General features: G+C 44.7%; 1 protein-coding gene across 2 annotated transcripts in view; it reads left to right on the top strand.

The window, feature by feature from the left end:
- MDGA2 (MAM domain containing glycosylphosphatidylinositol anchor 2) overlaps positions 1-26,667 on the top strand; it is a 798,087-nt gene that overhangs the window by 308,919 nt on the left and 462,501 nt on the right. For both annotated transcript variants that reach the window (XM_075331178.1, XM_075331177.1), the window contains exon 2: positions 24,599-24,738. In XM_075331178.1, the coding sequence (XP_075187293.1) occupies positions 24,599-24,738 (140 nt within the window). The remainder of the gene's footprint in view (positions 1-24,598; positions 24,739-26,667) is intronic.

Genomic DNA, 26,667 nt, shown 5'->3' with positions numbered 1-26,667 from the left:
ACATCTGCACCTTTCCGGAACAGCTGTGCTACAACAGAGCGAATCAATACAGTGCAATAAGATCTAAAGGAATGTCAGATTTATTGCTCGTGTTTAATTAAGGCTGATAGGGTTAACCCTTTAATTATATGGGAGCAACAACAAAATGGCAAAGCTGATTATGGAACCGTTTTTGTAGTTCTTGCTGTTATGCGCACTATAGACCACACATGGTAAATAACGTAAAATAAGGTCTTACTTAAAACTACTATACCTGACACGCCCAATACTTGCACAGACTAGGGGTCTCAGTTGCGCAATCCCTAATGGTCCCTGCGCAGACTGAAACAACCCTAACTGGATGACTCAGATGACCACTTGAAGCTTCACTTCCTAAGCAGCCATCAAGGGTTCCACGTACCTCCTAAGGAATCCTGGGGAAGGTGCAGAGTAAGATAAGGAAAACCAAAAGTTATAATCTGAGAAACACAAGACAAACAGGCTGTAGTCCCAAGCAGGTCCACTTCAGAAATATCACCAGGAGGAAATGGAAGCCCGGGGAAGCTTTAAATAGTTGTACCTGCTGGGTAATAGGGCAGAATAAATTACAGCATTGGAAACACTTGTTGGCAGAAAGGCAATGAACACACAGTTTCCACACAGAGACAAAGTGTTCAGAACCAGGACAGTGACCGAACCTCACTGTGGTTCAGTGGAGAGGGAAATGGACCACAGCACAAGAGGCTGCCAGATCAAATCTGAGGCATAACACTTGTTTTTTGTAGCAATGGTTTAGAGCGCTCGGTAGAGGGAGTGCTCCTCTGTATGGAAGAATTGGGAGGGATAGATGCTGGCAAACAATTGGCCAACAGCTATCTATTGTGTATGGGTGCTTTACCTTTTTTTTGCACTTTCCGCCAGTGCAAGAAAGTCAGTCTACCCATGTACATATTTTATAATGGACATGTCCTACTAAAATCAACCGGTTTGGCCAACTTTAGTCTTATGAATATGCCTAGCCTAAGATTTTAGTTTGGAAAAAAAATTACAAATGTGAGGATGAACAGTCCCATCACAGTCCCAGCAATCCTCTACTGAATCTAGATTCTATTAAAATCATTGACCCAAAGGTGAGTGCTTGCGCTAGGGAAAGTGGAGCAGGGTCACCTCCTAAACTCACCCAAGACTGATTCCTGCACTCCCTAACAGCCTTATATGGGTTCCTTTACCCCATCACCATTCGCGTGGCTTTCCCTGTCTTTCCCTGGGCTCAGCCCTGTATAGTGCGCAGGGCAGCAGAAACACTAGTCCCATTCTAAGTTAGAGACACAGAGAGGATAAGACAGACAGGTGTAAAATAAATAGCAATCATACAAAGCACTCCAAATAACAAGAGGTAATAATGAGGAACGGACCAGAGGGGAAAACCAAATGAGGACTAAGGAAGAGAAACAACTCAACTTTCACCCATCAAATGTTCTTAGAATGGTTTCCTGGTCCTCAGCTCATAGGTTCCCTCTAGAGGCAAGAATAGCAGAAACAATAACCAGCGATTACCTGGACTAGGAGAGAAGTCTCTATAGCAGAACTAATTATCACTAGAGAACAGCTGACTATAGTTTTCATTCAGAGTTCAGGAGACGAGAGGATCTACTGGGATGAAACTAAAAGGAAGGAGATTTAGATTAGACATTAGGAAAAACTTTCTGACAGTGAGAACAGTCAGAGAGTGGAACAGGCGGCCACGGGAGGTAGTGAGGGCAATTAGAGAGTGATACAGGCTACCACAGGAGGTAGTGAGGGAAGTCGTAGAGTGGAACAGGCTTCCACGGGAGGTAGTGAGGGCAGTCAGAGAGTGGAACAGGCTACCACGGGAGGCAGTGAGGACAGTCAGAGAGTGATACAGGCTACCACAGAAGGTAGTGAGGGAAGTCGTAGAGTGGAACAGGCTTCCACGGGAGGTAGTGAGGGCAGTCAGAGAGTGGAACAGGCTACCACGGGAGGCAGGGAGGGCAGTCAGAGAGTGGATTAGGCTACAACGGAAGGCAGTAAGGGCAGTCAAAGTGAAACAGGCTACCACAGGAGGTAGTAAGGGCAGTCAGAGTGAAACAGGCTACCACGGGAGGCAGGGAGGGCAGTCAGAGAGTGAAACAGGCTACCATGGGAAGCAGGGAGGGCAGTCAGAGAGTGGACTAGGCTACAACGGAAGGCAGTAAGGGCAGTCAGAGTGGAACAGGCTACCACAGGAGGTAGTAAGGGCAGTCAGAGAGTGGAACAGGCTACCACGGGAGGCAGGGAGGGCAGTCAGAGAGTGGATTAGGCTACAACGGAAGGCAGTAAGGGCAGTCAAAGTGAAACAGGCTACCACAGGAGGTAGTAAGGGCAGTCAGAGTGAAACAGGCTCCCACGGGAGGCAGGGAGGGCAGTCAGAGAGTGAAACAGGCTACCATGGGAAGCAGGGAGGGCAGTCAGAGAGTGGACTAGGCTACAACGGAAGGCAGTAATGGCAGTCAGAGTGGAACAGGCTACCACGGGAGTTAGTGAGCTCTCCATCAATGGAAATCTCCAAGCAGAAGCTGGATAAACATATAGTTGGGAAGATTTAAGAAAACCTGTACTCGCAGGGGATTGGACCCAATGGCCCTTGAGGTCCCTCTACCATTCTATTATTCTATGACTTAACCCTAGCAGCTTTGGATAAAGGAGAATCTGCACAGCCAGCAGTATTAACCTGAGCAAGTGTGTATGAAGCCCTGTGCTGTGATCTCCTGACACTAGAAATAGGAGGGACCACTCTCTGTTGTGGTACCCTCATGACCGTCCCCTGTAATACCACACACTACCTGTAGTCAGGTGCGGTGCTGTTTTTGGAAGAAAAAAAATTAGCCACCTTCAATAATAATTTGTACTGCGCTACATCTCAATATTTCAAACCGCCGCAGCTGAATGGTCAATGACTTCCTAGGGAATATTTGATGGAGACATTTAAGAAGATGCCATATATATGTAAGAAAAAAAATGACTCTATCTTCTGGTTGCTTCTTATTGTTTCACGGGAGGAAATTCCTGAGGCTACAGATTCATCAACTCCCCAGAGACTATCACAATGTCTCCATTAATAACATCCCAAACTCCCATTTTCTCCTTCTTCTTATAAAGCGCGCATGGTTTTATGCATAAGTCCCAGGTTTAATGGGATTTCCATTGCTCCCCCGGTGGATGTCTTGAGATGAATTTCCTCCGAACGTTCATTGTACAAGCTCCTGCTAGAAACGGTAAACAAATTGCCACTATGGTTTTTTGATAAACTAATCTAGGCCACCGGCAGAAAGCCGCGATATAAAGTAGAACCGCTAACATAATGATATTGAGATGAGAAAAAATATAAAAAAAAAGAGGTCAAATCCCGGCACCAACATCCCTCATTGGAAATTGTTTTGGTGCCGTTCCGAAATAATTTATTATGGGTTTTTTTACGTGTTTTTTTTCTTTTCTGTCTTTTGCATCAGTTTTATTTACAGCGGGAAATAAGTAAGTAATGGCTTCTTTTATGCCATGTTGACTGCACTTTCTAAAAAAAAAAAACGAAAGTTCCGAGCCAAAAGTTCCTGACGGGCAATCAATAATACTAATAAAAATCCGATAATATTTTTTTCTCGCTTTTTTGCAGAAATGAACAACTTGGTTCCTTTGCTAAAAAAAAAAAGAAATCAACAGTCGGAGATAATTTAAGGAACATTGAAAAAGGGAAAAATAAGACATTTAATGGCGGATAGAAAATATGTCCTTTATTTGTGACTTGTTTACGCTACTAATCAGGTGTCTTTATGGGTTTTAGATATAATATACGGGCACTTTCTGTCACCGGGACGGGCAGAGCATCAATCCCTTTTATGCCTCCATTTGTTCCCTTACAGAATGTTCTGTGCCGTCGTACATCGACCAGAGCGGATTCTGCTTGAGGCGAAAATATAGAAAAAAAAGGAAAAAAAAATATAATCTTCAATGTAGAGTGTTAAAAAACACATCCTACAGAATTATTTTACATGTTCCCCTATTGACACGAGTGTGTCTGAGCCTGATGTGATCTCGAGGGAAATATGAGATCAGAAGGTCACAGCGTGTTGTTAATCGCAGCTTATCGTTTAGCCTAAGTTGGAGCGAATTTAATTCCTTCCAGTATGGAAGGGGTTAAGGTTCATGTCTATCCTGCAGTGATCTAACACGTAGTTGTAATCTCAGCTGCAGCCACTCCTTTCTGCTATAAGTATCCGCTGCTCACTCCTCCCTATGCCGGCTATAGCTCACACCTATGCTGTCCACTTGGAAGGAGCCAGTCTCTATAGAACACTGAGGTGTGCCTTCACTTGCAGCTGAGAAGTTCTTGCTGGAGTCTTATTTCTTGTGATGAACAAGAGAAGTGGAAAAAGCCAGCAACTATCTTAGAAAAACTCTGAAGCTTTATTGTGAAAAATCCATAAAAAACATACAGTGGATAAAAAGCTCAGCGCATAGACAAGAGTTTACGTGTTTCAGGCCTAACATAGAACTGGCCCTTAATCATTCTATGTTAGGCCTGAAACGCGTAGACCCTTCTCTACATGCTGAGCTTTTATCCACTGTATGTTTTTTATGGATTTTTCACAATAAAGCTTCAGAGTTTTTCCAAGAGGGTTGCTGGCTTTTCCACTTCTCTTGTTCATCGCTATTACACCAGGATCCAGCCTGATGTGCCGGGCACCATCCACCATTTGGGATACATATAGGTCTAGGTGAGCTGTGATTACATTATTCTTTTTGTTATTTCTTGTGTCTTTCCCCGCCTGTTTGTCTTTCCTACCTCATGATGTCTTATTGCAGTGGCGAGATTAGTATCTCACTCGCCTTGGGTACTCAGGGTGAGTTCAGGGCCAGCGAGGGCCCAGGCTAGTGATCGGTGCATGGGGGGGGAGGACCTGTTTAGGGACATTAGGGAGTGCAGGGATCAGCCTCCAGTAGGAGGTGTCCACGCTCCCCTCTCCCTAACACCAGGGCCTTCCATTGTATCGTTCCCTCTGTGTTGTGCCACTCATCAGGTGTACTCTCAGACCTGGCTCCACAGGTGCAGTCACACCAATATGGAATCTTCACTCTTCCTTGTAAAAAGGACTAGGTGAAGATACCTCTGTATTACATCATATCACAATACAGAGGTAGACAGAGGTATCTTTTTAACACATACTTTTTTATGATTTACCTTTTTTGTTGACATTATACTCAGTTGTATGTGGTTTTCCCCTTATTTTCCTTCATAGTTCGTTTTCTTTTCTTTCATCACACGTCACACTATCTCCCATTTTCTTTGTTGATTTTTCCTATTCTAGCCAGTGACTTGTGCCCTTAGTAAAAATGGTGATTTTGAAATGGCTATCCGGGCCCTTGAGATAGGTTTTGTATGATTGGCGACCTTCCTAGGATGGTGCCCGTGATTATATATATACTATATATATATATATATATATACATATATATATATATATATATATATATATATATATATATATGTATAAAAGGAAGAATATATCTTTGTACCGTGTTAGCCAGTAGAGATAAAAAAATTGTTTAAAAGAACAGAGAGTCCTCAGTGGTTGATACCTTTTAATGGCTAACTGAAAAGATGGTAATAATTGCAAGCTTTCGAGACTACTCAGGTCTCTTCTACCATGCCTGATGAAGAGACCTGAGTAGTCTCGAAAGCTTGCAATTATTACCATCTTTTCAGTTAGCCATTAAAAGGTATCAACCACTGAGGACTCTCTGTTCTTTTAAACAATTTTTTTAAAAGGAAGAAGGAACATCCAGCTCTTCAGGCGAGGAAAGCCATTGTCTTTATTTTAGCATGCAGACAGCGGATGACATGACCAGCACAGCACTACGCGTTTCAGTTGAAACAATCTTTCTTAATCATGAGCTGGATGTTCCTTCTTTCTTCTATTTGCAATATCGGGCTGTGGCAGTGCCTGTCCGTGCTCCAGGGAGAGGCCAGGAGTGAGCGTGTACATAAATTGATATATATATATATATATATATATATATATATATACAGTGTGTCCACCCATATCCTGTCCACCGCCATTAACTTGAGAACGGCAGCAGCTATAGGCATAGAGGTGGTGTCTAGGTATAGTAAAGTAGCCATGCACTATGCAATAAAACCACCTATAGCGCCACCTGGTAGAAAACAACAGAGTTAGCATTTTTATCTCGAAAACGGAACAAGAGAGAGGAAAAAAGTGAATTACAAAACTGTAGGGCATCATCAATTCAATACGAATCGACACTTTGCATACAGAAATGCTATGATTAGAACGTATAAAACTCACAAGGCTGCGGACCTTCCTACAAGTCTGTTATGATCCGGAACCATGGAAGAGCACCACAATTATTGGCAAAAGGTGACAAGAGCATTGGCAACTAATTTGGCTGCCATCCCCTTACTAACCATCACAACTAGAAGTAGCCGAGGGGTGAACTAACATCCTGTGCACCGCGAACCCAGCCGGAGAACTAACTATCCTAAAGGTAGGAAAGATGAATAACTCTCTGCCTCAGAAAACAGACAAGAATAGCAAGCCCCCCACATTCAAAGACTGCGGTGATATAGGAAAACACAATACACAGGTAGATGACAGGATTAGCAAAAGGTGAGGCCCCCGCTGACTAAAATAGGAAAGGACAGGAAAGGGACTGATGGTGGCCAGAGAAAAACCCTGCAAAATACCAACTTCCTGATAGTACAAAAAGGACCTCAGATCGCACGATCTGAACTCCGTCCTATACCAGGTGCCCTTTTCATACCAATGAACAGAAAACAAGAATCATAACAAAGTCAACAAGCCACAAACACATGGACCCAAAGGAGCTATACTCCACACAGAACTGCAGGGAGTTCCTCAACAATCCACTGAGGGGGAAAATCCCTGCAAGCAAATAACCTGAAACCAACCACAGCAAATGACAAACCCAGATAAACAAAAGAACCAGACAAAAATAAAGAGCAAGCACTTATCTGGAGTAGATGTGGTGTAGAGCAGAATTAAGCAGGCTGAAGATACAAAGAACAACTGACATCCGGCAACAGCCTGCAATCAGACCAGGATTTAAATAAGCAGAGAGTTAGCAAAGGAAACACCCACTGCACAACACACCTGGTCCAAGTCCAAACCATTTCTGGCCACCAGAGGGAGCCTCCCAGCAGCCAAAACATAACTAACATTCACAACACAAGTCATTGGGTATGGTGGCTGTGTGGAGTGGCCTCCACGCTCACCTGACCTGACCCCATTGGACTGCTTTCTGTGAGGTCACATCAAACAGCAGGTGTATGCGACCCCTCCACCAACATTGCATGACCTACGACAACGTATCACAGATGCTTGTGCAAACGTGTCACCTACCATATTGCACAACGTGCAGCAAGATACAGTATGCTGTCCAGAGTCCAGATGTGCATTGCAGCTGACGGGGGCCACTTGCAAGGTGTCGATTCGTATTGAATTGATGATGCCCTACAATTTTTTAATTCACCTTTTTTATCTCTCTCGTTCCGTTTTCGAGATAAACATTTTTTAATCTGGTGTAAAAGCCGCAGTTCTCCCGACTGCGGTGATGTTTTTCTCTTGTCTCTGCACCTTTTTGTTCCTGAGATATGACCTTTTTTCCCCCTGCACATAAATCTGGGGTGGGCTTAAGTCAACTGGGTGTGGTCATCAGGCAGACACCCATAGGACAGAGCTGGGGACCACTCTCACTTGACTAACAAGACTAGATTTATACACAGGGCCATATCTCAGGAACAGAGGGGCGCAGAAACAAGAGAAAAACATCGCCGGATTCAGGAGAACAGCGGCATTTACACCAGGTGAAAAAAAATTACACATTTATGGAGGTGACAGGTCCTTTTAAAGGGGTTGTCTACCTTTTATTTTTTTTCTAAAATAAAGTTCAGCACACTCACTCACTGGTTCCCCACTACTCCTTTGTAGCTCAGGTAGCATCCCACTTCAGTCTCTTTACATTGTCTTCCAGTAGACAATGACATGTGACCGCTGCAGCCAATCAGTGGTCACCATTGCTACAAGAGACTAAAATGGCGACAAAGTCGATCTTGGCGGGCTAGTTTCCCTGTGATCATGTGATCACCATACCCAATCTGTTACTAATTTTACTTTGGGCAAAAAAAATATATATATTTACTCAAGTTTTTATTCATTTTTTTTCATACACCTTTTTGTTTGTACCAGAAGCTTTATCATATTTGACTGATTTCTTGACATGGTCATCGTAATGCGTGGCAGGCAGTCGGATTACCGCACCGATGCTTCAGCCACAGGACTGGGGATTCACGCCGTCCTCCGTCTATCTGACAGTGATTGGAAACAATACAATTTTCCAGGTGGTTGGGCATTCACCGGTCATGGATAATTTGATCAATACTCAAAAGAAACAGAAAATACGTAGCAAGTGCAATGTTACAGAAGAGGGATTGGGCGGATTTTTTTGCAATAATTGGTGATAAATTGAAAAACTCAAGTGCTGGAAAACTTCGGACTACATCTACCGTAGACTTATTTATTAAAGTGACATACTAGGCAAAACTCTGAATTTCAAGGGGTTGTCCAGCGATAACAAGTTATCATCTATCTATAGGATAAGTGATCACATCAATCGGTCGGGATTTAACTGCCCCCAATGGACAGAACAAGGAACCAGGATGGACCGTCAGTGCGCATTCCCAACCATTTCTCCATTCTCTATGGAGCTGCTAAGTGCACTCATCTTTTTCCAAATGATTGGATTGGCCAATGAGCATCTGACCTGATAGTCCATTTTGGAACAGCTATAAAACTGCCCCATTCTGCTGATCTGTGCGGGGCCCCACCAATCAGTAAGGCCGCTTTCACATTGCGTTCCTCTCACCGTTCAGTGGTCCCATAGTGGCTTCTGTCCAAAGCCCCCGCAAATTGGGTTTCCGATGTATGCACCGATGAGGGCCACTGACTACAATGGTGCAGACGGATCAGTGCTCTGGTGCGGATGGTGCAGATCATGTGCTCTGTCGTGCATCATTTTTGGGGGTATATGATTACTGGAGACGGACACCCAGATACAGTCTACTATGTCTGTGTGTCCGCCTCCAATAGGCGTATCCTAAAATGGTGCACGACAGAGCACATGGGGACTCCGTCTGCACCAGTATAGTCCATGGCCCCGTCGGCACATATGTCTGAAACCCATTTTTCAGAGAGCTTGGATGGAAGCCCCAATGGGACCACTGAACGGGCAGAGGAACACAGTATCTCCAGTCCTGCAAATAGGTGATAACATGTTTTCACCACTGGACAACCCCTTTAAGGCTTTGTTCCAGGGCTTATTCCTGCAAAATTGTGAATCTATGTAAACCTGAAGCTTTCAATACAATACTGGTCCAGAATGAGACACTTTGCCATCAAAGTATCTCAGTAGCACGATGCAGAGTTCTACTGTTTTATGTATACAGCTACTATGCAGACTTATGAGTCACCATGATTATAAAGCACAAAATAAACTCCTGTGTAGTCTGATCCTGCAGTCATGTGTTACTCCATTTCCCTGCCCCTTGCTTAGATTTTGAGAATAAGGAAGGGAGTAGTGTGTGGCCGGAGGGTCAGACTACACAGGGTTTGTTTGAGGTCTGTAGCAATGGAAACGCATGGTTCTGTGTTACTGCTGCATATAGTGATGATTGGACCCTTGGATGTTCAGGTTCCCGGGTTTGGCCGGACTTTATAAAAAAGTTTGGTTGGGTCCCAAACTTGACACCAGACACTAAACCCCATATAAGTCAATGGCAACTTGAACTTGTGTGCTGTAAAATGGCTATAAAATGTTTGTATTAAGGGCTAGGGGCGGCAAAAGGAAGCAGAACAGGGGCAATAGCCCTGAAATCAAATGTGGATAGGGAATAAAAGACATATGGTCCCATCTCTTTTTGATAACCAGCGTGATTAAAGCAGACAATTGTGGGCTGCAACCCTCAGCTGTCAGCTTTACCTTGGCTGGTTATCAAAAATAGCAGGGATCACTTATATTATTTAAATAAAACATTAAATAAATGCTGTGGGCTCTGCCCTAGCTTTGATAACCAGCCACAGGAATGCAGACTGCGGGAGCTGGTACTATAAGACTTGGAAGGTCCATGGTTATTGGGCCTTTCTCAGCCTAATAATATTAGCCCACAGCCGCCCCAGAAGTGGTGCATCCATTGGATGTGCCAATTGTGGCGCTTTGCCCGACTCTTCCCGATATCCCTTGTCCGGTGGCAATCGGGATAATACTTGTGGGTGGTTGATGTCAGCTGTCAATTGACAGCTGGTAATCAATCCCTGGTGTTAGCAATGGAGAAAGATCTATCAGACAATCCTGTTACTTTCCCAGTAAGTAAAGAGTAAAAAAAACACACAAACACTGGGGAAAAAAAGTTCATTTGTATAAACACTCAGCCACACTCCCTCAATTACCAATTTATTCGTAAAAAATCCTTGATATTGCGATGTACTTTAATTGGTGAATAAAGACTCCCCCACACTCCCTCGTACACCAATTTATTAATTAAAAAGAAATCCTGTACATTCCGACGTAATACAAAGAGTAATGTCCCACAACATCCTTCGATTCATACGGTGCGTCGTTCTGATAATTTTCTCATAATGACGCTCCATAGGTCATTACCAGGTCAGCAACAGAATATCTCACGTTCATACCTGCTGCTAACCGGCACTGATCTATGGAGTGTCATTATGAGAAAATTCTCGAAATGATGCACCATAGGAATCAATGGGCATCATGGGACATTAAACCATTGGATTTCTTTTTAATTAATAAATTGGTGAGTGAAGGAGTGTGGGGCAGTCTTTATTCACCATTGGATTACGTCAGAATATGACATTTTTTTAATTAATAAATTAGTGAATGAGGGCATGTGGATAAGTCTTCATTCAAACAAACTTTTTTTTTCTTGTGTCTTTCTTTTTTTTTTTTAACTCTATACTTACCAGGTTAGTAATGGGGGTGCCTGATAGACGCCTCTCCATTACTAACCCCTGGGCTTGATGAAAGCTGTCAATTCACAGCTGACATCAACCCCACTACTATTACCCTGATTGCCACCTCACCACGGCAATCGGGGGGTGGTAGGTAAAGTGCCAGAATTGGTGAATCTAAAGGATGTGCCACTTCTTGGGTGAGTGTGGGCTGCTATTTTTAGGCTTCGAGGGGGCAAATAACCATGGGACTTCCCAGCCTGATAATACCAGCCCCCAGCTGTCTGCTTTACCATGACTGGTTATCAAAAATGGGGGGGAACTGACGTCATTTTTTTAAGTTATTTATTTAAATAATTTATAAAAATTACCACTATTTTTTCGAACCAGTCAAGGTAAAGTAGATAGCTGAGGGTTGCAGCCCGAGGTTGTCTACTTTACCTGCACTGGTTATCAAAAAATAGGCGGGAGCGCATAATTTTTTTTTCTTTATTTACAACAGTGTACAGGTAACGTCTGCATGCAATAAAGCTCATTGATTGACTGCACTGCTGCCTTTCAACAAACTTTATTAACATACGAACAGTACCCAAAATCCAAACTCGGACATGGATTCTTTTTTAAAGTACATGTTTGAGTCCAAGACCCAGTTCAATACCAGTTTGGGTTCACTCATCCTTAGCTGAATGCACAAAATGGTTAATTTTGCTTTAATCAAGGATTGTGCTGAAGAATGTCTTCATTCTTATTTTAGATGCACTGGAACAATATAAGTATTACAGATGTGTATAGACCCTTCAGATTTTTTCTGGTAGGCTTTCTGCAGTCTCAGTCTACCGGCCAGGCTATAAGATCCCAAGTATACACAGTAAGCTACAATCTCATGAGTTTTTCTTTGCATAATATCAATGAAGTCCTAGTATAAAATGATATGCGGTAAGATGAAAGTCTGCTTTGTCAAGGTCATTTATAGATTTTCATAATTTCACTCAACACGGTAAAACTAGGTGTGATCTAGTAATTTGCATTTCCCTTTCTTCTCGGCCCTTGTTTACAATTGCTTGCTTTTATCGGTATATAAACACATCTGTTGTCTGTGCATCAGCTGTAATGTTTGCTCACGAGCTCTCCGGAGCCGTTCTACTCCAATAAATAAATATGGCTAAATCTGGAACGCTGCTCTCCATCCAATCTCTGCTAAATTATAGCCCTGTAACCACAATGAAGCCTTCTATTCATTTCCTTCTTACCATCAATTATTTGTTTATTTTAATTAACTTTTTATTATTTTTTTATATTTGTAAATACAACCAGCCTAAACCACAGCCGGAGGTTTAGGCTGAGTCTACACGGTAACATTTAACTTAGACCCCGTAGACTTTGGAAGAAAATCTTCAGAACCCTAAAGGCCGCTTTACACGCAACAACATCGCTAACGAGATGTCGTTGGGGTCACGGAATTCGTGACGCACATCCGGCCTCATTAGCGACGTCGTTGCGTGTGACACCTATGAACGTCCGCTAACGATCAAAAATACTCACCTTATCGTTGATCGTTGACACGTCGTTCCAATCCCAAATATCGTTGCTGTTGCAGGACGCAGATTGTTCGTTGTTCCTGCGGCAGCACACATCGCTATGTGTGACACCGCAGGAACGAGGAACCTCACCTTACCTGCGGCCGCCCGCAATGAGGAAGGAAGGTGGTGGGCAGGATGTTCGTCCCGCTAATTTCCGCCCCTCTGCTTTTATTGGGCGGCTGCTTAGTGATGTCGCTGTGACGCTGAACGAACCGGCCCCTTAAGGGTGCTTTACACGCTGCGACATCGCTAGTGATCTCATTAGCGATGTGACAAGTCAGATCGCAGATAAGATTTGCCGAGATCGCACATAGGTCATTTTTATAGCGCCGGTCACGTGTGATCTCGGCAAATCGTATGTGCGATCTGGCGTGTTACATCGCTAACGAGATCGCTAGTGATGTCGCAGCGTGTAAAGCACCCTATAGAAAGGAGGCGGTTCACCAGTCACAGCGACGTTGCTAGGCAGGTAAGTCCGTGTGATGGGTGTTAGCGATGTTGTGTGCCATGGGCGGGGATTTGCCCATGACGCACAACCGACGGGGGTGAGTACTTTCACCAATGATATCGCTAGCGATGTCACTGCATGTAAAGCAGTCTTAAGCGGGCTTTACACGCTACGAGATCAATACAGCGATCTCATTGGAGTCACGGATTTTGTGACGCACATCCGGCCGCTGTAGCGATCTCGTTGTGACTCCTAGGAGCGATTTTGGATCGTTGCAAAAACGTCCAAAATCGCTCGTCGTTGACATGGGGGTCCTCTCCTGATTATGGCTGCTGTCACTTGAGCGAAGTTGATCCTCGTCCCTGCGGCAGCACACATCACTACGTGTGACGCCGCAGGAACGAGGAACCTCTCCTTACCTGCTACACACCAGCAATGAGGAAGGAAGAAGGTGGGCGAGATGTTCGTCCCGCTCATCTCCGCACCTCCGCTTTGATTGGGCGGCCGCTTAGTGACATTGCTGTGACGCCGAGCGAACCGCCCCCTTAGAAAGGAGGCGGTTCACCGGTCACAGTGACGTCGCGGAGCAGGTAAGTACGTGTGACGCTGCCGTAGCGATAATGTTTGCTACGGCAGCGATCTTCACATATAGGCATAACGATAGGGGCGGGTGCTATCACGCTCACCATCACTAGCATCGGCTAGCGATCTCGTAGCGTGTAAAGCCACCCTTAAGAAAACCAACTACCCCGAGGCATCCCAACTCTCCCCCGACAGATTATATCAGGGAAAAGAAACATTGGGCACGTTGAATATTAATGTCCAATTATTTTGCCACCATGGGAACGAAACTGCTTGTCATGCTATGTACAGGGAAGTACCAAGCGAGCGGTGAAAGGTAATGGAAGAGGTCCCCTGTCTCTAGAGAAGCAGGAAGATGGTGACCCCTGGCCAAACCTACTACCGGTGCTTGGGGTTCCTCTCCGCTCTTGACAGGTTCCGCACCTATGCGCCGAGCCGGATACCTGACCCGAGATAACCTTAGTGCTGGACCCAAAATAGAGAAAAGTTGGGATGAGCTCTTCATCAACCCCCCTAAATGCTAAATGAAGACACAAGGTGGAAAACTACTTAACCACAGATGACACAGGCAGGCGTTCAGCAAAACTTCAGTAATGATACTACATATGAGAGGAAGCCACCTGCTTGCAACCAGAGCTAGAATGAACTGAAAATATCACCAGCACCAGTCCAAGGAAGAAGGGAGTATTTAAGCACCAATGAAAATACTGATGATCAGCATCTGGGTGGAAGGCGAGCTCCTGCTGGGTCCAAAAAGGGGAGAGAGATGAATCCAGCAGGAAAGCTACCTATTACAATGAATACTAACAGCAGGAACAATAGAAAGTCAGGGACCATTTTGCGCAGCCAAACGCTGTGACCTTCTATAGCCAGAAACCACATGACTGTCTGTAACCCGTGACACACCTGTGACAGCTGCAGCTGGAAGTTTCTAGTTTCTCCCTTCTCCCCATATAAAGATATAAAGGCATGCTCAGCCAAACTGAGCATGCATGTACATAGTTGGGTAGCTATCAGCCAAACAAGTGTTAGGACAACCTCTGTCTACAGTGTATGGGCACATTAAAGAGAACCAGTCAGAAACCTTTACCTCCCCCAAACCATTCCTATGATTGTGTAGCCCTTTAAAAGATAAATCAGTTGACCCCTTTATGACCCCCAAAGTGCTGCTTCAGCAGCAAGAAATTGGGTTTTGAATTTCAGTGTGGAAGTGTAATAAAGTGTGCCGATGCACTTACAGCTCCTCAGTCTCTGCGGTATTTCTGACCTAGCAGCCCCTCCCCTGGATGACTGATAGGTACTCTGCTCTGCTTCATGGTCACTGACCTGTCAATCATCCATGGGAGGTTGCTTCCAGGTAGGAAATACACTGTAAAGCTGAGAAGCTGTAAGTGCGCTGTCACACCCAAATGCATCTACAGAATGAACTTCAAAATGCGATTTCTCCCAACTGAAGTAAAATTTTGGGGTCATAAAATTGTCGACTTGCCTATCTTTTAGTGGTCTACACAGTCATATTAATGGTTTGGAAGGGTTAAAGTTTATGACAAGAAAATCCATCATTTGACATAAATATGTAAAATTTTACATAGGGAAAACGTTGCTGTTCTCCTAATTCGGCATGTTTTTTTTGTTCCTGCCCTCTTAAATTCCCGAGATATGGTCCCTTCTTCCTTGTATGTAAATTTACATTATTATTATATTATTTTGAGCCAAGTAGGAGTGGTCTTCACCTCTTCTCTATAGTCATTCTCTTGAGGACCATATCCAGTTGGGTAATATACTAGATTTGTGTAGAGGGAAGAGGAAACCAAATCTTCGTAACGGAGAAGAGTAAGAGCAAAATATAAACATCGGATTCAGAAGAACAGTGGCATTTGCACAAAGTCAAAATAATTGTGCATTTTTGGCAAGTGACAGGCTGTCACGTCCCCATCGGAGTCCGCTCCTGCGACTTCTGCTCCGATCGCCCAGACGATGCCATGTTCCCACCATGGATAGTACTGGTGATGGGAGAGGAGTCGGTGCCCGAGGTTCTGCGGAGCACTGTGTCACGTCCCCACCGGAGTCCGCTCCTGCGACTTCTGCTCCGATCGCCAGACGATGCCATGTTCCCACCATGGATAGTGGTGGTGATGGGAGAAGAGTCGGTGCCCGTGGCTCTGCGGAGCACAGGCTCCGCTCATCCACTAGGCTGGGTTTCCCTGGAACCTGCAGTACTACTGGCTGACTGTAGGTGGCGTGTGTCTCCCGGCTGAACTGGCCAACATTCACCTGCAGCCAATGGGAAGACACCACACCCTTCTTATTCCCCCTCCTGTCACATGACCACTGCCAGAGATAGTTCTGTTCTCCTGGCTCATGTGCTGTTTGTATTGTGATTCCTGTGCGCTGACCTTGTTTGTGTTTGACTACCCTCCTGCCTGTCGTTTTTGTACCTTGCTGCCAGTTCCGGATTTGACCCCTGCTTTGTCTCCTTACTACACCCTTGCCTGCCGATTCTGTTCCTGTTTTGCATCTCCTGGATTTTGACCCTGCCTGACGACCACGGACTACAGTCTACCACAGGTAGCGATCTCTGAGGCTCTGTGTAATTCCAAATCCCTGTATAGGAGTTAAAGGGTTGCAGAGTTCTTGAGGTCCTGCTTTGTGAGCGGCTTTTCACTAGATTCCCCTTACAGCCAGTCTGAGTCTGTGGCTCCTATCAGGCATTACACAGGCCCTGTTTAAGCCCCATTAATCAACAACATAAAGAGCACTTTATTCTCATCTAAAAATGTGTCTCATTTCAGCAATATTATTATGGTGGTCAGCAGGTTTCGAGGGAAAACTCCTAAAACTAGGCCATATTGCCATGCTGTGTTCAGGTCCAGACGCGTTAGGTGTCATGGATGGCGACATCAAGCTCAGTTCACATTGCAGAGCCTGACAGGCAACCTGATATTCCCTAGTTGTTCAGCTAGAGCCGGGCATCGGCTGTTTCATGTGCTTTGTCCTTCAATCCTGCAGGACTTAATTCCTGCTGAATTGGGGAACTCTGCTAGGACTTCAGGTTGCTAATTACCAATCACAAACGTCTCCTTCCTATATAGAATTCTAGATCTTGCTACTCAGCACCGATTATAGTTTCAGGTTAGCTCCAGCAATTAATGTCTTTGTGGTGATCCAGTCTGTGGTGATCTGTAGTTGTGATTTTGAGTGGTGTGAACATTCCCCTGTTGTGCGTTACTTCCTACCCTTTTCTTTATTCCCCTGTAAACGTATTGTCTCCCCTTTGTGTTTGAGTGCAGTGTGTACGAGTTTTTGTTCTCCCTTGTCCATGTTGTTTTCGTGGAGTTTTGTTAATGTTTTCCAGCCCACCCCAAGGGTGAGGAAGGGGTGGAGTAAGATCAGAGCTCGGACAGGAGTCAGGGTCAGGGTCAGACTTGGCTACCATCAAGCCTACCTCTGAGATAAGGGACAGCGCAGGGTCTTGAGTCTAAGGACCAGCCTAGGAGCCAATGTTCTGTCATTTCATACCCAATGACACATTTATTATATGAAGCTCAGTCTATGTATGTGTGTATGTCTGTATGTCAGCTAAAGGAATTTGCATCGTCGCATTTACAATCACGAACTGTAGTACAGACACTTCATGTGACTCAGGGAACGTCATAAACTATGTTTTGACAGGAAAATGTAACCCCGCGCTTTACAGTTACTCTCCAAAATCCTGCCTCCATTAAACTGAATTGAGGTGGGAGCTACAGGCTATTAATAGCAACTGTCAGTTGTTGCTATAGGAACAAAATACACTGTTAGTATAAGAAGCTTATGTGTGAGGTAATAAGATGTCGGTGAGGAGACAGATAGAGAAAGACAGAAAAAGACAGACAGAGACACAGACAGAGACAGATTTGGAAAGAGACAGACGGGCAAAGAGACAGATGGGCAAAGAGACAGACGGGCAAAGAGACAAACGAGCAAAGAGACAGCCCTGGGAAGAGACAGCCCTGGAAAGAGACAGACCTGGAAAGAGACAGAAGGGGAAAGAGACAGACGGGGAAAGAGAGAGACAGACACACACGTAGAGACAGACACAGAGATAGAGAGACACAGACAGACACAGAAATGGAGACAGACTGATACAAATACAGACAGAGAAATAGAAAGAGACAGAGACATAGACAAACAATGACAGACACAGACAGAGAGACAGACAGACAGCGACACACAGACAGAGACTGGGAGAGAGAGAGATAGACAGTTACTATCCTGGGCAACGCCCTGGTACTACAGCTAGTATATAGATAAATCTCAACCAAGTTCTTTTAAGATTAATTCTGAAAAAAAAAAATCAAGGTATGCCCTATCCGTAGGATAATATATAACCGGCTTATTGCTAGGGTCTGACTAGTGGGACCAGAAGCAAACCTGAGAATTGGGCTTCGGAATATTGATAATGAGGCTGTAGCCTTGTCCTCAATGAACCAGAGGTTCGTATTTGCATCCCTCACTCCATTAATTTTCTATGCGGTGAATGCACACTTCCACTGCATTTATCGTACATGGGGCTACAGAGCCCCATTCTCGGAGTTTCAAAGCCCCAACCTCAAGATTGCTAGCGGTCCCATTCTGTACTTGATTTTTTGGGAGAGAATATCCTTTTAAGGGTTCAATTTTGCAAAATGTTTGATTTTCCGCAATGCCTATGCTCCCGGGGTTCGGCTCCAAATATTGAGCATATTGATAAGTTTGAGGTTGTGTTCTTCACAGATGGTTTATCCAATCTTACAGGAAGGAACATCAAGATCTAGGGAATCTCAAATGCAATTATGACAGCAATAAACCTGAAACCCAACTAAACGATTTATTCCAGAACCTGCTTCTAACCTGGACTGGTGGAAAAGATTTAATAGCTGAAATTCCATAGATTCCTTATGAGATGTTTACCATCAATTCTTCCCCTCGCTAATCCATCATCCTGTGGATGAAAGGCGCCTAATAAAATCTGTCTTTCCACAGTTCACCTGCTTCTCAACTTTAAGCTATCCTCTGGTATGGAGTTTAATAATTGATCTAAGAGCAATATCTATGTTTATGAGCAAGAACAAGTCTTAACGAGAAGGCAATGCCGTATAGAAATGTTCTGCAGTTATTTTTCTATTTTGCAACTTTTTGAACTTTTTCTGCAGATGAGTTGTACATTTTCTTAATTCTTTTAATGGGGTTGTGTTAGAGTTCAAAAAAGGGGCTTTTTTAAAAAAAAACCAGCGTCACCCTTTGTTGGTTTCTGGTATTACAGCTCAACTTTTATTTACTTAACCCCTTTGCACAACCTGTATGAAGCCGGCTCATGGGTGAAAATGCAAAATAAATGCAATTCCCCTTTGCCTTTTCAGGGTTTGTTTTTATGGCATTTACAATGCACTAAATATGTCCTGGCGCTATGATTCTTCAGGTAAGTATGAGTACTTGTATACTTTTTTTTATATTTTAGGGCTGAAAGTAAAATTCAAAAATTTAGTGCAAAAAAAGGACAAAATAAGCTCTCATCCAGCTCGATAGACAGAAAAATAAAAAAAGTTACAGGTCTGAGAAAAACAAAAAAATTGGAAAATTCCAAAGGATTTTAGTAGACACAGCCAATTCAGTAGAGTGTTTTCGTTTCTGGAAAAATGAAACCAATGGGGGTTTTTTTGGGAACAAGCAAGTAAAAAAAGTAGGCAACGAAGTATAAAAATCTGATTTATTGATAGTTCATAAAAAAATATGGACAGGTAAACCGCCAGAACCAAACTGAATGTTACCTATGCGTTTCGGTTTTACCATGATTAAGGCTTAGTGCCGAAATGCATAGGTCCAATTTCGCTGAGGTCCGGCGGTTTACCTGTGCATATTTTTTTAATAGACTTTCAATAAATCAGATTTTTAAAGTTCATCGCCTGCTTTTTCGTTGGAGAATCCTTGCTTTTTCCAGTATTTCTTCCGACTTTGGCCAGGGCAGCTTCGGGCGTTTCTTGTGATCATTTCCAGATAAGTTGTCGATGGTGAACTGATCTTTTCCTGGGTTTTTTGTTATCACAAACTATAAAAAATCATGGTTACTGAACATTTCCTATAGAGAGGGGATAATTTCCCGGTTGGTTGGAGTCTCACCAATCCTGAGAACCCTATGTAGAGAAAGCGGAGGTCAAACTGCTCAATTCATCCTTATGGGATCACCAAAGATTAAGTGTTTAAAGGGGTATTCTCAACTTTGCAAGTTATCGCTTATCCAAAGATCATGGTTACTGAACTTTCCCATTGGAGAGGGGACAATTTCCCGACTGGATGAAATCCCACAGATCCTAAGAAACCTATGTACATAAAGCAGAAGTCGAGCACTCTATTCATCCTTATGGGACCACCAAAGATTAAATGTTTTAAGAGGTATTATCAAGTTTGGAAGTTATCCCTTATCCAAAGATCATGGTTACTGAACATTACCATTGGAGAGGGGACAATTTCCCAGTAGGTTGGAATCTCACCGAGCCTGAGAACCCTTTGTAGATAAAGCAGAGGTCGATCCGCTCAATTCATCCTTATGGGACCACCAAAGATTAAGTGTTTAAAGGGGTATTCTCAAGTCTGGAAGTTATCCCTTATCCAAGGATCATGGTTACTGAATATTCCCATTGGAAAGGGGATCATTTGCCGATTGGTTGGAATCCTACCTATCCTGAGAACCCTATGTAGATAAAGCAGAAGTCGAGACACTGAATTCATCCTTATGGGACCACCAAAGATTAAGTGTTTAAAAGGGTATTCTCAAGTTTGGAAGTTATCCCTTATCCAAGGATCATGGTTACTGAACTTTCCCATTGGAGAGGGGATAATTTCCCGATTGGTTGGAATCCCACCTATCCTGAGAACTCTATGTAGGTAAAGCAGAAGTCGAGCCACTGAATTCATCCTTATGGGACCACCAAAGTTTAAGTGTTTAAAGAGATATTATCAAGTTTGGAAGTTATAACTTCCCAATTGTTGGGGGGTCTGACCACTGGGACCCCAATGATCTCAAGAATACAGACTTGTTCCCTTTAAGACTGTCTTATTAAATGGCTAAAATTCTCAAAAGGCAAAACTGTGTCTTCTAAAACATCGTGTTTGTTATTTTGGCTCATTGCTTTATAAACTGTGCTCTTGTATTTGCTGTAGCCTAAACATTCTGGGTCATTTCAGGATACGCGGCATTTATTCAAGGCTCACTTAGCTCGCAGGTCTGACACATGATGCTTAATAAAGCCGGCCAAGAAAATGCAACAGCAACACAGAGAATCAACTCCTGGAGACTTAATAAAAGTAGCGGTCAATGTTACAATGCCAGGTGGGAATTACTGGACAGGAGGGGCGCTGCACCACCATCTGATAGAACAAATTACGTGTGGGCGTTTATTAGAATTGAGCCTTTATTTTCTCTCCTGTTAATATTTATTCTTTACGTGGCTTTGTAAACTACTTAAAAAAAATCTGCCAATGTGCAAAATGTAAGTGAAATATAAAATATAAAATTAATTATACATTTCTATGCAGGAAAAGTGCTAATAAAATCCTGGTGACCGGTTTTCTGTTGCGCCACTTCCCGTTGAAGCTCCCGCTGTATCCATCAGTCATGACCGCAATGGTGGAAATAACATCCGGCCACCCTCTTACATGCTTACTATCTTCCTTTGACTTTCTGTATTTGTAAACTTATTTATCTACCTTCATTTATTTACATAAGTGTGCAAATGTTTTAGGCAGGCGTGGGAAAATAACATCAAAGTAAGAATTTATTTAAAAATAGAAGTGTCAATACTTTATTATTATCAATTAACAAAATATGAAGTTAATGAACAAAAGTGCAATCAACTCAATACTAGGTGTGACAGCCCTTTGATATCAAAGCATCATTTCTTCTAGGTACTCTTGTACACAGTTTTTGAAAAAACATTTCATGGAGGTTGTACAAAACATCTTAAAGAACTAATATTACGCCAGTGATGGTACATAGCAGGGCCTAGTGTGCTCTTATGGTTAACCAGGCTTTCCCTGTCCACAGGATTATCCCTAAAGGTGGAGATGCCTGGGTTCCATACCTTGCTATATGTCGCGGGCGGAGGAGGGGACGCTGCGCTCACCCACTGCTCGGATCCGGCTGCTGCGGCTCGGTGGTGGCTCGAGCGGTGGGCCGGATCCCGGGGACTCGAGTGGCGCTCATCGCCCGTGAGTGAAAAGGGGAATGATTTTGGGGATTTATTGTCCGTGACGCCACCAACGGTTGTGGTGAGGTTGTGACACCACCGCTGCTCTGTAGTAAAAAATTACACCTTCACTTATACCTTTTGGTGATGTCCAGTTCCTACTGAATTCACGTCCCCCCATTATGATATAGATAATTCTATCCTTGATAACGACTAAGACGTCGAAACGTTGGATGAATTTATCTTTATTGCACTAATAAAATTGATTCTGCATTCAAGAAAAAAAATTTTTCATGCTCTTATTCATCTTAGTGTGCCAGAATTATTCTTCTTTTGAACCACCGCTGCTCTGGACGGGGATCCCGGGAGCGATGACAGGGAGCAGCTTGGATGTTGTTTTGCCCCTCCGTGGGTGGGGGGGTTGGTTGTCCCGGGGCCCGGTGAGGGGAGGATGGCAGGTGGGTTACGGGACCTGGTAAGGTGCAGGGTCGCGGGGGCAGCGCGGTGCCGCACGGCACAGTGGTACTCACTCAGCCAATGATGAACACAAAGTCTCCGGTAAAACAAACGGCTGGATGGATGGGTCCCACAGATGGCTGCGGTGGTTCTTCTCCCGGTAGGTTGGCGGTGACTGCCTTTCCCTGCACCTGTGTTGTGTTCTCGGTTCTGGTGGCTTCCCACCGGTAACCCGCTCCCCAGCTTGGATAGAGGCTGAAGGAGCCCCTTTTGCCCGCAGGCTCTGGCCCTGGGAACTGTAGCCTTGGCGGCGACTGTATTTCCCTTCACGGTTTGAGCTGTTGCCTTCAATCGGGTCTTGGCTACTGGGAAACCCCGGAGGTTCCCTTCGCTAATGGATTTGACCGGTTTTACGGCGACTCCAAGCCTGTTCGGGGTCCGTAGGCCCTGTCGAATGGTGCTGGCTTCTCTTCGCTCCCCAATCCGGTACCGGCGGGCCACCGCCCGTCCCCGGTCCTTACAGTTCACGTCAATCTGCCTCGTCTGCAGATGGTCACCACCGTCTGCCAACCTTGCTGTATGTGCCCGGGCCACGCACCCGGACACAGTCAGTCTCCTCTACTACCACTTCCCTCTTCAACTCCACATACTACACTCACTTCCTTTTCCCGCCTCCAGGACTGTGAACTCCTCGGTGGCTGGGGCCAACCACCTGGCTCCACCCCCTGGTGTGGACATCAGCCCCTGGAGGGAGGCAACAAGGATTTTTGTCTCACTTTGGTGTGCCTAGCCGGGGTGTGGGGTGTGTTGTTGCAGTACCTGTGATGACCTGGCTTGTCCAGGGTGCCACACTATACACCTAGACAAGACTCACCTTTACGCCCGCCCTGCCCCTCCAAGGGAGTGAACAGGCAGGAGTGCAAGGAGGGGAACACCCGGCCAAAACAGGGAAGGAAACAAATATAAAAGGACTCCAAATCTTCTCTAGTCGGAAGCTTGGCTGCTGCAGTTGAAACAAGCACCTCAGCTATACAGAGACAGACTCCTTCAACATGGTCAGTATAGAGAACCTGTATATCCGGCATGAAGTGAAGCCAAGGGCAGGTAGATATAATGGCAGGGAAAGATAATAACAAGCTGCAGTTGAAATTAAGGCTAAAAGAATTCTCAGCCAGCATGAAAGGCAACTTAACTCCTTCAGCAAGATAACAGTCAAGTGAGATCTAGAGAAGGCCTGAGATCAATTACACACTGAGACCTCATGACCCCAGGTGCGTCCGAGGTGATATCACGATGTGACACACTCATGACAACTAACCACAAATCTTCTCTAGTAGGAAGCTTGGCTGCTGCAGTAGGAACGAACACCTCATCTATACAGAGATGAGCTCCCTCAATGTGGTCAGTATAGAGATTCTCTATATCCGGTATGGAGTGAAGCCAGGGGCAGGTAGATAAAATGGAAGGGAAAGATAATGATAAGCTGCAGCTGAAATGAAGTCTAAGAGAATTCTCAGTTGGCATGGAAAGGTACCTTAACCCCTTCAGCAAGATAACAGTCAAGTGAGATCTAGAGAACTCCTGCGATCGATTAAACACTAAAATCTTCTGATTCTAGATTCGCCAGAGGTGACATCAGAATGTGTCACCCTCACGATAGCCAACCATAGATCTTCTGTGTATGGGCTTGAGCAGATCTTTCTATCCCTTCAGGTAACCCCAGACAACTGGATGATGTTTAGATCTGGACTGGATTATCACTTCCATTGTCATTAATGTGAATTTTCATTAAGAACCATCTTCAGCGTAAAGAAGAACAACCATCCTCAGCGTAAAGAAGAACAAGTTGTGCTGGAAGATATTATATATTTCCCACAGAGTCCTGATCTAAAAATCATCAAGTCTGCCTAGGATTCTATAGAGACAGAAGTATCTGCACAAGCCTTATACACAGAAGATCTGTGGTTAGTTCTCCAAGATGTTTGTAACAACCTCCTGCCAAGTTCCTTCAAAAACTGTGTGCAAGTGACAGAGAAGAACTGATGATGGGCAGTCACAACAAATATTGATTTTTGAAAGTATTCTCACAAGGCAGCATTTTTTACATACCTGCCTAAAGCTTTTGCACAATAATATATTGTATAGGTAGTTCTATCTCTCCGAGGATGCTCATTTCCATTGTTTCAATTGCTTCATGTAACTGCCGATTTTTGAAAAGATTTCATATATTACATCTGGATAGTAAATATTAATTGTAGTGATCGTAAATTGTTTCTTCTTCATTGACAGCACCTCCGACTGTTCGGATTATTCACTCGGGGTTGGCGTGTAATATAGAGGAAGAGAGATATTCAGAACGAGTGTACACGATACGTGAAGGAGAAACGTTAGAGTTGACATGTCTAGTGACGGGACACCCGAGGCCACAGGTGAGTAAGAAAAATACTTCAATCTTCTAAAACATTGGACCATGTGATCTGAAACCATTTATAAAGATTGCTACCCTATGTATATATCCAAGGTTGCCACAGGATGGCTCAAGAGCAATGAAGGTTTATAAACCTCTTTTGTGAGGTTTCCAATTACTCAACCCAATATAAAATTGGATCTTTACTGAGTAATATCATCCTTTTTCACCATCACTACAAAAATTAAGGAGTCTGCATAGAACAGAAACATGGAGGTCACAGGTCTCACCATTCTTCCTCATCATCATTTGAAAAGTAGGAAGTGTTCATAGGGTGGCACTATTGAGGCCCTATGTCTCACCATTCCTCCTCATCATCACTTCAAAAGTAAGGAGGAGTCTACATAGGGTGGCACTATAGAGGTCCTAAGTCTCCCCATTCCCTCTCACTATCATTCCAACATTGAAGAGACTCTATAGAGTAGACGTATGGAGGTCATGAGTCTCACCATTCTTCTTCATCATCACTCCAAAAAGTAAGTAGTCTGCATAGAGCAGAAGCATGGCGGTCTCAACTCTCACCATTCCTCCTCCTCATTTGAAAGGTAAGAAGTCTGCATAGGGTGGCGTTATTGAGGTGCTATTTCTCACCATTCCTCCTCCTCATCATTTCAAAAGTAAGGCGGAGTCTGCATGGAATGGCAGTATAGAGGTCTTAAGTCTCACCATTCCTCCGCACTATCACTCCAACATTGAGGAGTCTCTATAGAGCAGACGTATGGAGGTCATGAGTCTCATTTCTTCATCACCACTCCAAAAGTAAAGAGTCTGCATAGAATGGCAATATTTAAATGATAGTAGGAACAGTATGACTCATGAACTCCATATATCTACCTTATGTACATTTGTACCGCCCCGCGGGCTTGGCTGCCACCGCCGAGCCGCTCGGATCCGTGCTCGTACTGCGGGTGGTGGCTCGAGCCTCTCACGGACCCGAGGGTCACGTCGCTCTGCAAGGGAGTTGGGCTACACGCGGGGATTTGGGTGTTTGATTTGGAATGACAGTTCGTGACGCCACCCATGGGTTGTGGTGTTTATGAACACCACCGCTGCGGTGAAGGTACGGGGATCCCGGGAGCGGTGTAATGGCGCAGCTAGGTGTTGACCCCTCCGTGGGTAGGGGGTGTTGGTCCCGGGGCCCGGTAAGCGAGGGCCGGGGTGCAGGGTGAAGTGTTGCGGTGCAGTGCGGTGCGGTGCCTGATGGCACTGGTGTACTCACTCTGACACAAGACACTGGAGTCGCTAGTAAACCAAACGGAGTGAACGGGGCCCGCAGCCGACTGCAGCTTCTTCCAGACTAGGTTGGTGGTTTCCACCTTTCTCCTGCACCTCTGTGTGAATGTTTTGACTCCTGTGCCTAGACACCGGTAGTCCGCTCCCCGACTGGTATATGCCGGAGGAGCCCATTTGCCCTCAGACGCTGGCCCTTTGGGTTTTTATGCCTTGGCGGTGGCGTTACCTGGTATGGTTGGGCTGTTGTCTTCTAAAGGGACTTGTGTGGAGTAGGTCCTTAAGTCCAGCCCGCAACCAGTTGATTTGACTCGGCCCTGTCGGTTCAGGGCTTTGTGCTGGGTCTGAGTACCCTGCCTGGTGCTCCGGTATCCAGTTGGCTCGGCGGGCCACTACCCTGTCCCGGTCCCTTACGGTTCCACCGGTCGTATTCCCGGTCTCCTGCAGGTGGCCACCACCGTCTGCCTCCTTGCCAATGGTGACTGGGCTCCGACCCAGCCACCGGTAGTCTTTGGCAGGCCTGAGCGCAGGTCTGCCTGTGTACTCAACCTCCCTCCTTCACTGTCAAAACTACTCTGCTTCTACTTGAACTTGAACTTGACTACTTAGGTTCCCGCCTCCAGGCCTGTGAACTCCTCGGTGGGCAGAGCCAACTGCCTGA

Source organism: Anomaloglossus baeobatrachus, chromosome 12 (genome assembly GCF_048569485.1).
Source record: "Anomaloglossus baeobatrachus isolate aAnoBae1 chromosome 12, aAnoBae1.hap1, whole genome shotgun sequence".
NCBI classification, from domain to species: domain Eukaryota; kingdom Metazoa; phylum Chordata; class Amphibia; order Anura; family Aromobatidae; genus Anomaloglossus; species Anomaloglossus baeobatrachus.
Note: the sequence above shows the minus strand (reverse complement) of the source record. Positions and strands in the feature narration are given on the sequence as shown.